The 12,051-nt window shown below is 40.0% G+C and overlaps 1 protein-coding gene across 1 annotated transcript; it reads right to left on the bottom strand.

Annotated features, from left to right (window-relative positions):
• Window positions 1-1,155: 1,155 nt before the first annotated feature.
• Window positions 1,156-10,174, bottom strand: MOCS2 (molybdenum cofactor synthesis 2). Its single transcript, XM_045998923.1, has 7 exons — window positions 9,989-10,174; window positions 8,930-9,051; window positions 7,754-7,898; window positions 5,040-5,167; window positions 4,143-4,293; window positions 3,147-3,270; window positions 1,156-1,281 (listed from the first exon to the last, which is right to left on the bottom strand). Exons 3-7 carry the CDS (start codon window positions 7,849-7,851, stop codon window positions 1,213-1,215), a joined length of 570 nt encoding a protein of 189 aa, XP_045854879.1. The 5' UTR covers window positions 7,852-7,898; window positions 8,930-9,051; window positions 9,989-10,174; the 3' UTR covers window positions 1,156-1,212.
• Between the last annotated feature and the right edge of the window lie 1,877 nt (window positions 10,175-12,051).

The raw sequence follows: 12,051 nt of genomic DNA, 5'->3' as shown, positions 1-12,051 counted from the left end.
CACTCATGCATTCAGCCAGACACCCTCACACAACTCTAAGTGCTACAACTACACATGTGTCCAGTGTGTTTAATCTGGGGCATAATACTTAACACCAACAGCACTTCTCAGTGCATGGTAGGGGTCAGGAATTTGACTGGACTCCCTGACCTCAGCAAGTGATGGAGAAAACTAAGAGATATAGTCCATCAGGTAGCATTAAGGGCCACAAGATGGAAGGCAGAGTAAAGGAACAGGACTCCAGTTTGAAATGGGATAGTCAGAGAAGGCTCTCCGAGGAGGTAACATGTAACCAGGGATTGAAATAAAGTGAGGAAACAGACTGGGAATACCTGGAGGAAGAGCATTCTAGAAAAAGAAACAAGTAAGGGCCCTGCGACAAAATAAGCCACGGCAAAAGTGGGGGCAGGGCGGGGGGAGGGGGAGAGTGAGGGGCAGGCAGGAGCCCAATCACAGACTACAGGCCACAGTGAGGACTGTGGGGTTCTAGAACAGGATTGGCTCTCGGGAGGTTCTGAGGGACTGACTCAGTGGGAGGCAGAAGAATGGCAGCAGGGGACTGTCAGGGGACTGTCAGCAGGCCACAGCAGCAGTCCAGAGAAATGGAGAGCTGGCATGGTTGACAGATGTAGCAGTGGAAAACACAGGAACAGCTGGAGTCAGACATTCAGGAAGCCTTTTTCAGATTCTCCAGTAGGTTCATTCAGGGATTGAAGATCAAGACTCAAAGCACAAGCTTCTTGACCACTATCTCTCAAAACAAAATGAAATATATTGTGACTCTAATATCATATCCAAAGGACAAAACCATCCACAAAATCACAAAATACTTCACTCACTGACCATCTACCATTACTGCCAAAGAAAACAAAATCCTTTTCATTTTAGTTCTCATTGAAAAATACTAAAACATAAGTAATCTGAACTTCCTACTTCATGGAAGTGTATGTCTCCCACAGGCATCTTTCCTCGCCTTTCAATGACTCTCCCACCTTTTCTCTAAAGCCTTTCCTCTATCTCTTGTTCCCCCCTAAGCCCTCATCCTGAACACCCACTTATTTTTTGTCTCCCTTTTGTCACATGTTACTGGTGTAACATAAGAGACTGTACTTCATTAAACTGTCTTAACTTCTGGAGAAGAAAAATCAAAATATGTTTAAAGACAGAGGTTTACCAAATTTAATTTTAGTACTCTTTAAAAAAATGTGTGACTTAATCACCAGTTGACCAAAAGCATTCTTTGTTTTTTTTCCAGGATGATGATGATTCTTCATACATTTCCTGAAAAAAAGAACCACAACAGGTATACAAAACAGAGTGGCTTAATAAATTCAACTACATCTGAATAATTCCGGCAAATTAGTATCACATCTATTTAAATCTGCTACTCTTCCAATAATCCAACAAACATTTGCATAAGGCACTAAGGGGAGAAAATGAATAAACATGTTCCCTACATTTAAGGACTCCCAATCCAGCGGGTGTCCTTACACAAGTCCTTACACAACAATACACAAGAAAAACCTAACAAGACAAGATGCAACCACAAAATGGAATAAATAATTCCATTGGGGCCATGTCAGGAGACTGCCTGAGCAAGGTCATGCAGGGAAAATGAAAGATGTTTGGTTTTAAACATTTTTTTTTCTTTCCAAACATATCTACTACTACAACATTTCTAAATGTTTTTCTGTAGGCAGAAGGGGTATTTGCATTAGGTGTGAAATTAAGTGACCACCCACGGAAGTTTCTAAGTAGATTGGGCTGCACTTTATTGACAACTCTGAGTGTGTGCCCCACCTACCTGCCTACCCGTTGCCTAGATCACCGATGACATGAAGGCACAAGTGGGACTAGAACCACAAGAATTTAGATACTTCTTGGAAGGGAGTGGAGCAAGAATGTATCACTATTCTCACTCTCCTGCCAAATTCTATTCCTAAGGGACAGAAATCCAAGTCTGACTTTCCTCTGAACACGTGTATACCCTTCTCACCCTCCACAGATAGAAAAGCAAATAGAAAGCTCAGCTAGTCCTCAAGGTATAGAAGGGGAGGATGCCCCAACTCCTACCCACTCTCTTATTCTGGAGGCCTACCCTCTCATTTACCTTCTATCAGCGGGCTGTCCCTCCCTCCTCCCTTGTAAAGAAAACTACCTCTGCCACCCAGGCTCACAACTCAATGTAGAATGCTCTTCCTACCACACTCTATTCAGGAAACGAGCTCATGTAGTCCATCAAAATTGTGGCAGCTTTGTTCATAGCAAAGCCGCCATCTATCTGAGCTTCACTAGCATCCCCTAATAAGAACGGGTTTCAGTTTTTATTCAGAAAATACGGTACTGAATTTCATAGGCCCTGTGTCAGAGTCCCATTTGCTCATCTCCACAACTAACTAAAGTAGTAGGCTCCTAGGAAAGACTCACCCTCTGGTCCTCTGGTTTGGCCTTCTGATCTGAGCAGTTAATTCATTCCTCAGCTTTGCTACCAGCCAAAATGCTGCAGGCAATTCTAGACTCTTAAGTGCAATTACGAGTTTGAGAATTCAGAATAATCCCACTGTTGTTACTACACCAGGGAAGAAATTAGGGAGTTGGGTCTTTTCATCCCTTCAGAATGTCTTTTTTGACCAGAGGTTTGCTCTTCCTGATTGGTTTGACATGTTGACATAAAATGAGCTAGAATTTCCTATCTCTATTTTAAAAATCTACTCACGATCCATTTTCTCCAAAGAGGCAATACCCCACCCTTTCCTTTTCCTAAAAAGAAATTCTAGAGTTCTTTGCTCTTTTGCCTTCAGAAATCTGTTTTAGCTATTGTCTAAATAGCCATGCATTATTCCCACTCCACAAAAGAAATTCAAGGGAATTCTAATCCAAAGAAAATGAATTCATATATGAATATTGGAGCAGTCCCAACTAGGAATTCTAGCTGTTACCATCTACTGAGGCCTAATCTGAGCCATGCATTCTTTGGGGCATGTCCTTTTCATGTTAGATAAACCTTCAGAAGGAAACACTACAGAAACACCCTAATTGGAGTCAGGGAAGACCCATGAATAGCAGCTCTTTATGTCATCTCATTAGCTTTTTAAAAATCTGTAAGAAAAGTCATGCCCAAATGACAAAAATAGATGTTTTCTTACCTTCTTCCATATGGGCACCTTGGCTTTTAAAGTACTGATGGCATAGCTCACAGCTTGGAGGGACTCAGCCCTATGGGCTGATGACACAGCGATGATAATGCTCGCTTCTGACACTGGAACTGAGCTTTGATAAAATGAAAGAAAAAAAAAATGCCATTTCTTCTGAATCTAGTTAAAGAATCTACTAAACAGATGAAAAAGAAAAAATTCCAGTAAAGCATTCTTACAACTAAACATCCAGTTCTGTTTTATATAAACTTCCACATTAGTTAAAAAAACAGTAATGGATCCGAACTGCATTCAGCAGAAGGGATGCTGAGATTGTGGCTAATTTGTTAGCATCGATCCATTAAACCTGTCTGAAGGGCACTGAGAAAAGGACATTTCACTGATTCTGGTTTGGATAAGGTACAGTGCCAGGTAATGCTTAGAGACACAAACTTACTGCATGAGTATAATGTAGAGTTTAAAATGTTAAGCAGAAATAAATATAGAATGGATAAAATTATTAATAAAATTATAATTGTTAATAATAAAATAACAACTAATGGAATATCACAGAATGGAGTCCCTATTGCTGGGTTCTATTTAAAGCGTGGAACTCCACTCTTCTTAGTGGTACGAAAAGGCAAACTAATTTAGTGACCTTCAAAGGCATTTACATTAAAAAAAAAATCTATTAACAGACTTGTCATACAAACTGAGTGCAAACTATGAAACAATTCTTAAAAGGCCTTAAGGACTTTAGCACACATTAGCACAGGCCATCTGTGCTGGGCCTTCCAGTTTTGGCACATTTGGACTTTGTTACAGCATCAGCCACTCTCCAAATGTTACAATGTAACACCCAGAGTGTCTCCACTCTGTCTGCCAGAATCATACACAAATCTTCCTCTCATGGTAATACAGGATTCCTATGAAAGATTCAGAATCAGAATTGGTACAAAGATGGAAAACAACTGCAATTAACTTTTAAATTGCTAAAGAAAATCATACCCAAGTCTATGAAACACTGCTATGTGTTTGACTGGCCATTTCTGCCTAATGTCGCTACAGATCTTTCGGATTTCATTTTCTGCCATTGGGAGATATGCTTCATATTCTAAGCTGATGACTTTTTTCCCTTCAAAGTTATTTCTTGTAGTCCCTAAAAGAAAAAAAAAAAAAGAAGAATATTAAAATAAGGTTTTTCCTTATAACAGAAATAACACATTAATAGAAAAGAGGATTATCTTTTAGTAGACAGACAGCATATACCAATTTGTCTAAAAAATGCTTTCAAATTTTCTAAAAACAAAAACTTGGTTAGAAAAATAAAAAATAGAGACGTCTGGATATTAAGTCTGCCTTCAGCTCAGATCATGATCCTTGGGTCCTGAGACTGAGTCCCATGTTGGGTTCTCTGCTCAGTGGGGAGCCTGCTTCTCCCTCCCCATTCTGCCTGCCACTGCCCTTGCTTGTGCGCTCTGTCAAATAAATAAATAAAATCTTAAAAAAAAAAAAAAAGAAAAAAGAATTATCACAAAGATAAAGAAATAAAATGACACTGATTAGGCAAGCATAACTAAAAAGACTTATAGGACAAACCAAGATGGGAAACATGCTCCAAAGATTATCATGAAGTTAGTATCACCACCATTTTTTCCCCCTCAATATTTGAAAATACAGAATTCTCCCTATTAATAATGACTTTTATCTTACTCCTTTAATGCCTTTAACTTAGGTTAATCTGAAGATTACTGAAACAAAAGAAGAACCAAAAAAATATCCAAGCCATGGGTTATCTTGGCTTACTGCTCTCAGTATCTTAAAATCCTCTATTAACTCTGAACATGGGAAACACTAATTCCTCATCTTACATAGCCTACAGACACTGTGAAAATGACAACTCACCTACAAAGAGGGATACTGCACCACAGCGTGGAGAAATCACCAACTGTGAGACTTCATCTATGGACAGCTTCTCAGCAGTGAATTTTATGATATCTTTAGAGTTCTCTTCAACTTCATTCAGATCTTCCCTAGAAGATATTAATAAACCTTAATATTGGTACGAGAGGCAACACAGCCAACCTACAGTTTTTCAACTAATATTTTTCATACGTTAGATGTGATAGAATGATAAAAATAAACAGGTGTAAAATTTTAGCAGAACTCAGCATGTTATAAATATCCCTAATCAATCAAGCAGGATATAAAAAGGAATTTACCATTAACGTGATCACTTAAAATGTAATCTATCTCATATGCCACTCTATTCCGAATTCTGGAATTGCTGCTCTTATCTTCCATCACGGTATGGGTCAGACATCGACACCTCCATCCACACGCATGTTACCTCTAACCACTATATGTCTGTGCACCACACCTAAGCTGCCTTTTTTTTTCATCCAAAAAGAAGATAAGAAGAACAGAAGCAATGCTGACTCCACAGGAACTAGGCTCATTTCATAACCAGAAATAATCCAGTTAAGTAGCTGAGGAAATAAGGAAATGCACTGCATGCCTATCACCAGATGTCGTACAAAGCCCTCTGCCATGCATTTCTCATTTCATTCATCAAGCATCTATTACATACTCACTAAGAGACCAACTTCATGCACTAGACAAGGACCAGGGAACAAAAAACCCGGCTCCTGCCCTCAAGGCACCTACACAGAAATGGAGAAACAAAGCAAAAAAGAAAAATTATATATGAGGGTAACACAAAAATAAACAGGGTTCTGAGACAGAGCGTGGGTGCTGGGGAAGTGTGGCTGTGTACGAGCATCAGGGAAAGCCTTTCTCAAGAGGCAGGATTTAGAAGTGAAACCTGAAACATGAGCAAGCAGTCCTGGAAAGAAACAAGGGAAGAGACCCCCAAGCTGAGACAGAAGGAATGGCAAATGCAAAGCCTCTAGAACAAGAAAGACCAGGGTGTTCTCCAGAACCTAAGGGAAGGCCGGAACCCAGGGTTCAAAGGAGGGAACAGAGGGGCTGAGAATGGGCAGGCAAGTCGGACTTTGCAGGAGTCGTCTGGATATAATCATAAATCCCGAGGGATTTTATTCACATTGGGAAAGAAGGCTCAGAGGAGTTAAGGACTCGTTCAAGGTGATTCCAATCAGGGAATCTCACTAAATCCAACATTCTTTTCCCTATTCTTCCTGCTACTGAAAAGAAAAGCACAAATAATCACATTCCACTGGATTCTAAGATGTTTCAAACTTCTGTACATGCCACCTGAGATTGTTAGAAGAACTTACAGATAACCCAAACATGGTCTATGCTCTATGAACTTGGAACCATACCAAATTCCTACAACTTGCTTCCAAAAGGACATGGCTTCTAAAACCACAGGATACAAATCCAGTCAAACACCTTCAAATGATACATAATGCTGTTTGAGTAATCTTCCTAATCTTTCCAAATAACACCTTTAATCCTCTCTCTCTCTCTCACACACACACACACATACACAGAAACACCTTTAAAGGTAGCACACTATTTTCTGAATAAATTCCAAACCCCAAAAAATGGCATTTTTCTAAAATCATGGTGTTGATATGGTGACCAGTTTCCCAGTGAAACTGAGACACATATATAACAAAAAATTCTATTATTTCCAAATAGTAGAATTAAGAAAGATCCAGTCTTTATTAGTATGATGGGCAATTTGCTTTGCAATATATATTCTTCACTTTTGGGGGCTCTGCCCTCCAGCAGAGTGGAGAAAAAAAAAATAGGTGAAAAAAATAAATTGGCATCCTTAGTATGTTCCTTTCCTTAACGAAACCAAGGTTTTACCATTGAGTATTGTAGTTACTCTTGACTTTGGAGAAAAGCCCATATCACAGAAAGTTTTCCTTCATTCCTAACTTACAAAAAATTTTTAATTAGCGATAATCATTCATTTCTACATTATTTGCTCTTCAGTTGACAATAAATTAAGCCTCATTCTGTCTCTCCAGACTATACTAAGAGATATTCTTATGCATCATCCTACTTAAAGACTATGTTGTTCGGGAAGATGCACTGGGTCCTAGGGCCACCTGCAATGCAGCTATTGTAATAAAGCTGTTTCTTTACAGCTGGAAAATGGTAAGCTTTCTTGTTAGGCACAGTGATCTTTTTGCTTCCTGGCTATGCAATTTTTTGACATTTCTCTGTACCGAGGAGAGCTATTATCCTGTATTAATAAAGGTATTTGTGAAAAAGTAGAGAATCCAATAATCTGAATTCAAATGTTGGCTCTGCTACTTGCTAGCTATGTGATCACAGACAAGTTTTTAACTTCTCTGAGTTTGTTTTCCTTCCTGCACAATAGGAATGTTAGTACTCCAGCATCCAGCACTATGCCTGACACATAATAAAATTTCAAAAAAACATTTTAAGCGGAGAGAATGAACACGTCAAACTGACATAAAATTAAACTGCTTACAAGAGAACAGATGTAGAGATGATACACAGATACATATAAGTCCATCTACATCAACTATTACAGCAGCAATTCTTTACTGGTGCAGACAGACTTACAAAGAGTATATACTTTAAGCAAATCTTATACAAATTATCATCTATGTAATTCTCTTCCACGAAAGTGTTTAAGAAAAACATGTCTCACACACCCAAGTGGCTCACAAGCACTACCCTCCACTAATGGGGGGGATAATGGCAATTTCGTCTCCTGATTGAAGCTGGAGGAGTTGATCTCCAAGCTCGACATATTCTTGACGGACAGCAAATATCACCTGATTTCTGACATCAGCCAATCTGAAGGGAAAAAAGTATAATTAGAAGTATCGATATCAAATCTCCTCAGCTGCAACTAAAAATACCACATTAAATATTACTTCATGAAGCACCACCTGCAAAGTTACTAATTAAACCAATTCATATTCTGCAGAGAAAGTACATATCCCTTGAAGAACATACTTATTCACCACAATGAACACAGTAAACTACTAACAACTTGCTAACAACTCTTTAATGAGTGTTGTCTCAGGAATTTAAACAACCATCTCTCCCCCCCAAAAAAAAGAAAAAAAAAAAAAAAAGACTACACAACATTTAAGACCAGGTGTCTCCCAACAGGTATAAGGCTAAAGAGAAAGCATGACAGAGTCTCTACCTCATTTCATTAATTATCAGGGCACTTTAAGAGCAGCTTAAAGGGGCACCTGGGTGGCTCAGTCAGTTAAGCACCCAACTCTTGATTTCCACTCATGTCCTGATCTTGGGGTCATGAGATCAAGCTTGGAACTCCTTCAAATAATTCATAATCATACTTTGTTGCAGAAAGGACTTGAGGTAGGAATAAGAGCAGTAAATTATAGATTTTCAAGAACCAGAAAAAAAATCAAATATTATGAAAACTCGATTCAGCAGCAGCTAAGGTTTCTGAGCTTTCACTTTTCTTTTAATCTTAGAAATTTCTACTTTGAGTTCTCTAAGAAGGGAAAAGACAAAAAATTTAAAACACAAGTTTTTGACTTAATTTGTAACAATTCTATTTAATGTTATTAAATGCAGAACCCACATTCTCAGTATTTTATAAATTATAAAAGCAAATATATTCATGGCCCTTTGGCAGTATTCCAGTTCACTATACTTTTTTTAGTAAAATATCTTTAGCTTTAAGAAATTGCGCATTTTTAGATACTAGTTTATTAGTAATTGCGAAAAAATACACCTACTGACTTTTTTGACATTAAGCATGGATAAAAATTAGCTTTTTTCTTTAATTACACATTTTTCAATGTTAAAAAGTATTAATCATATGTATTCTACAAAGGTTTAACTACCCAGGATGTCGGGCTTCTATCTCATTCCACAGCTGCAACACTCTTATTTCTTGTGGCACAGAAATGGTCTCTGAGCGAATTCCTGTTATCTCAGCACTTTTGGCAAAATACAACACTTCAACCTGTAAAGGAGGAGAAATGCCTTTAAAAGTAACAGTAATAGATCTTTTCTGTCTCGGTGGGCTTACTTCCTTTCCAATTATTTTAATCAAAGACAAATTTTATGAGTTAGAGATAATTAAATCACCCCCCAAAAAGTTAGTATAATTACAAGTTAACAATGAGGTTAAGTCGTTCTTTATTTGACATAAATTACAGCACCTTTTATAAACACTTAAGCAGTGAAGTGATGTCTCAGTCAAGAGATAAATTACACAAATAAAATAAATAACCAAAAAAATGAGACACGTCTCTCACGGTTGTCATATGAACCTTGATTCCAGTCCACATTACATCGAACCCAGCTGCCAAGGATTAAGTTATGCAACATATCCTCACGTTTGTAAAGGCTAGTGGGTTTGATACACAGGTTAAGCTGGTATTTCCTAGGACAAACCTATACCGTCAGCCTGGTATCTGGAAATCTGGCCAATTAAATAACCCACCTGTCCCAGTGTGCAAATTATTCTCTACGAAATAATCAGAGTTTTGCAAATAATCGAGGGTTTGCAAATGCATATATGAAGCACCTTTTTTCACAAGAACTCTCAGTTAAATGCATGAATTTGAAAACTGTCTTTGCCGGGGCGCCTGGGTGGCTCAGTGGGTTAAAGCCTCTGCCTTCCGCTCGGGTCATCATCCCAGAGTCCTGGGATCGAGCCCCGCGTCGGGCTCTCTGCTTGGCAGGGAGCCTGCTTCCTCCTCTCTCTCTGCCTGCCTCTCTCCCTACTTGTGATCTCTATCTGTCAAATAAATAAATAAAATCTTAAAAAAAAAAACCAAAAAACTGTCTTTGCCAAAGCGAATAATCATAGAAGCAAGGGGGCGACCTCACGGGTGCCTTTAGAAACCTTTGACGCCGTCACCCCAGAGACCAGGAGTTGGCAGAGAGGATCTGACCTTGGTTCGGGCAGCAGAAGTGAAAGCCGCTGCAGCCCGGAGGGGCAACACTAGTGATAGTGGGCGCGGCACCGGGCGTAAGACTCGGTGCCACTAAAGTGGCTTCGGTGGGGATCCGCCTGAGCAGGGCCGGGTCCGTGGAGGGAGGAAGGAAAGGGGTCAGATGCACCTGTGAGGGCGCCCCACCTTTACCTGACATTGCACCACCATCCCGCCCGGATCCCGGATCTGGTAGGCCCGCCGAGGAAGCGGAGCAAGGTCTACTGAGAGCGCAGGCGCAGTCCTACGGCTCTTTCCGCCCACACGGGGCCTGCGCAAAACTAGCTCCGCCCCGCTGCTCTCCCCGCCGACTTCCAGCTGCGGAGGACTCCGCGAAAAGCTGTTTTCACTCGCTGTTGGGTAGCGGTGGTGAGCTTCAGCTACAGGTATCACGAAATGCGGGAAGGGCTGGCCGTTCATGCCTGTCTTCTTAGATGAGAAGCCGAGGTGCGGGAGAGCAGACACCGGTCTCTACTGGACACTTGTTACCTGCGTCACCGAAGTTCGGCTTTCCCACATGGAGGCTTGTCTTTGACATTTCTTATTACCCCGACATCCGGCTTATGATTAATATGTCCCTTAAAGGCAGAGCATTCAATTTATCAGAGTATTCGAATTGTGTCAGATTTACACGTTCCCGGATTAGTAGCTGCTCAGTAATTAGTCCAGTTGCTATCTATCCGTCCAACATTTCCAACTTTTCATCAGCAAGAACTCTGTTTTAAATTGTTTACACAGTCTTGTGGATATAAGCTAGGCGCCCGTGCCCTTGGAATTCACAGTGCTGGATGTGAGACAGCCATAAACCATTAATGGTAAATCAGTGTACCAAATCCAATACTAGAGGTACATGTTACACTTCATGGCGGTGGTAAGGGGAAAGTGGCTGATCACCTGAGGAGTACAGGAAGTCTTCACAGAGGCCCGAGCTAAATCTGCTAGAATAAGTAGCAGCAATGTTAGAGGGAGGGTAGGGATGAGGGAATTTCGCTAAGGTGTGCCAAGCCAGAGGTATATAAAGCAGCATTATGAGGTCACAGAAGGGCAAATAGTTGGCAAGGTGCACATGACCCTCCAAGAAGTATTGGAAATGAGGCTAGATACCAGGTGGTAGCCCTTGGGAGGAAAAATTGACAAGAACTAACATCAACATATATGCCTATAAAGTTGTTAAACATCAAGGATAAAGAATTACATTCACAAAAATAGGAACACAGGGGAATGATGACAATACCTTAGACTTCTCCTTGAGTTCTAATGCCAGAAGATGGTGTCAATATCTAAGAGGCTAAGAACAAAAGCATGACCCAAAATGTTATGTACAGCTGAATGGGTGTTGCTAAGGGGCATAGCCCGATAAGCCTAAATCTGCAAAACCTCAAGAAAGAAAATATCCGAGAGCCCTTCTTATAAATTCTCCTCTGACAAAAATCCAATCAAGAGAGCAATTAAAAACAAATAAAAGCAGCAATGTCCACAATAGCCAAACTATGGAAAGAACCTAGATGTCCATCAACAGATGAATGGATAAAGAAGATGTGGTGTACGTATACACGATGGAATACTATGCAGCCATCAAAAGAAATGAAATCTTGCCATTTGCAGTGACATGGATAGAACTAGAGGGTATTATGCTGAGCGAACTAAGTCAATCAGAGAAAGACAATTATCATATGATCTCCCTGATATGAGGAATTTGGGAGGCATAGTGGGGGGTTTGGGGGGTAGGGAAGGAAAAAATGAAACAAGATGAGATTGGGAGGGAGACAAACTATGAGAGACTCTTAATCTCACGAAACAAACTGAGGGTTGCCCGGGGAAGCGGGGTAGGGAGAGGGTGGTTGGGTTATGGACGTTGGGGAGGGTATGTGCTATGGTGAGTGCTGGGAAGTGTATAAGCCTGACGATTCACAGACCTGTACCCTTGGGGCTAATAATACATTATATGTTAATTTTTTTAAATATATAAAAAATAAAAAAACTAATGTAACTATAACTTGGCTAATAGAATTTAAATAAACAAA

The sequence above is a fragment of the Meles meles genome, chromosome 3 (assembly GCF_922984935.1).
Source record: "Meles meles chromosome 3, mMelMel3.1 paternal haplotype, whole genome shotgun sequence".
NCBI classification, from domain to species: domain Eukaryota; kingdom Metazoa; phylum Chordata; class Mammalia; order Carnivora; family Mustelidae; genus Meles; species Meles meles.
The sequence above is the reverse complement of the archived record's forward strand: the minus strand, read 5'-3'. Positions and strand labels throughout refer to the sequence as shown.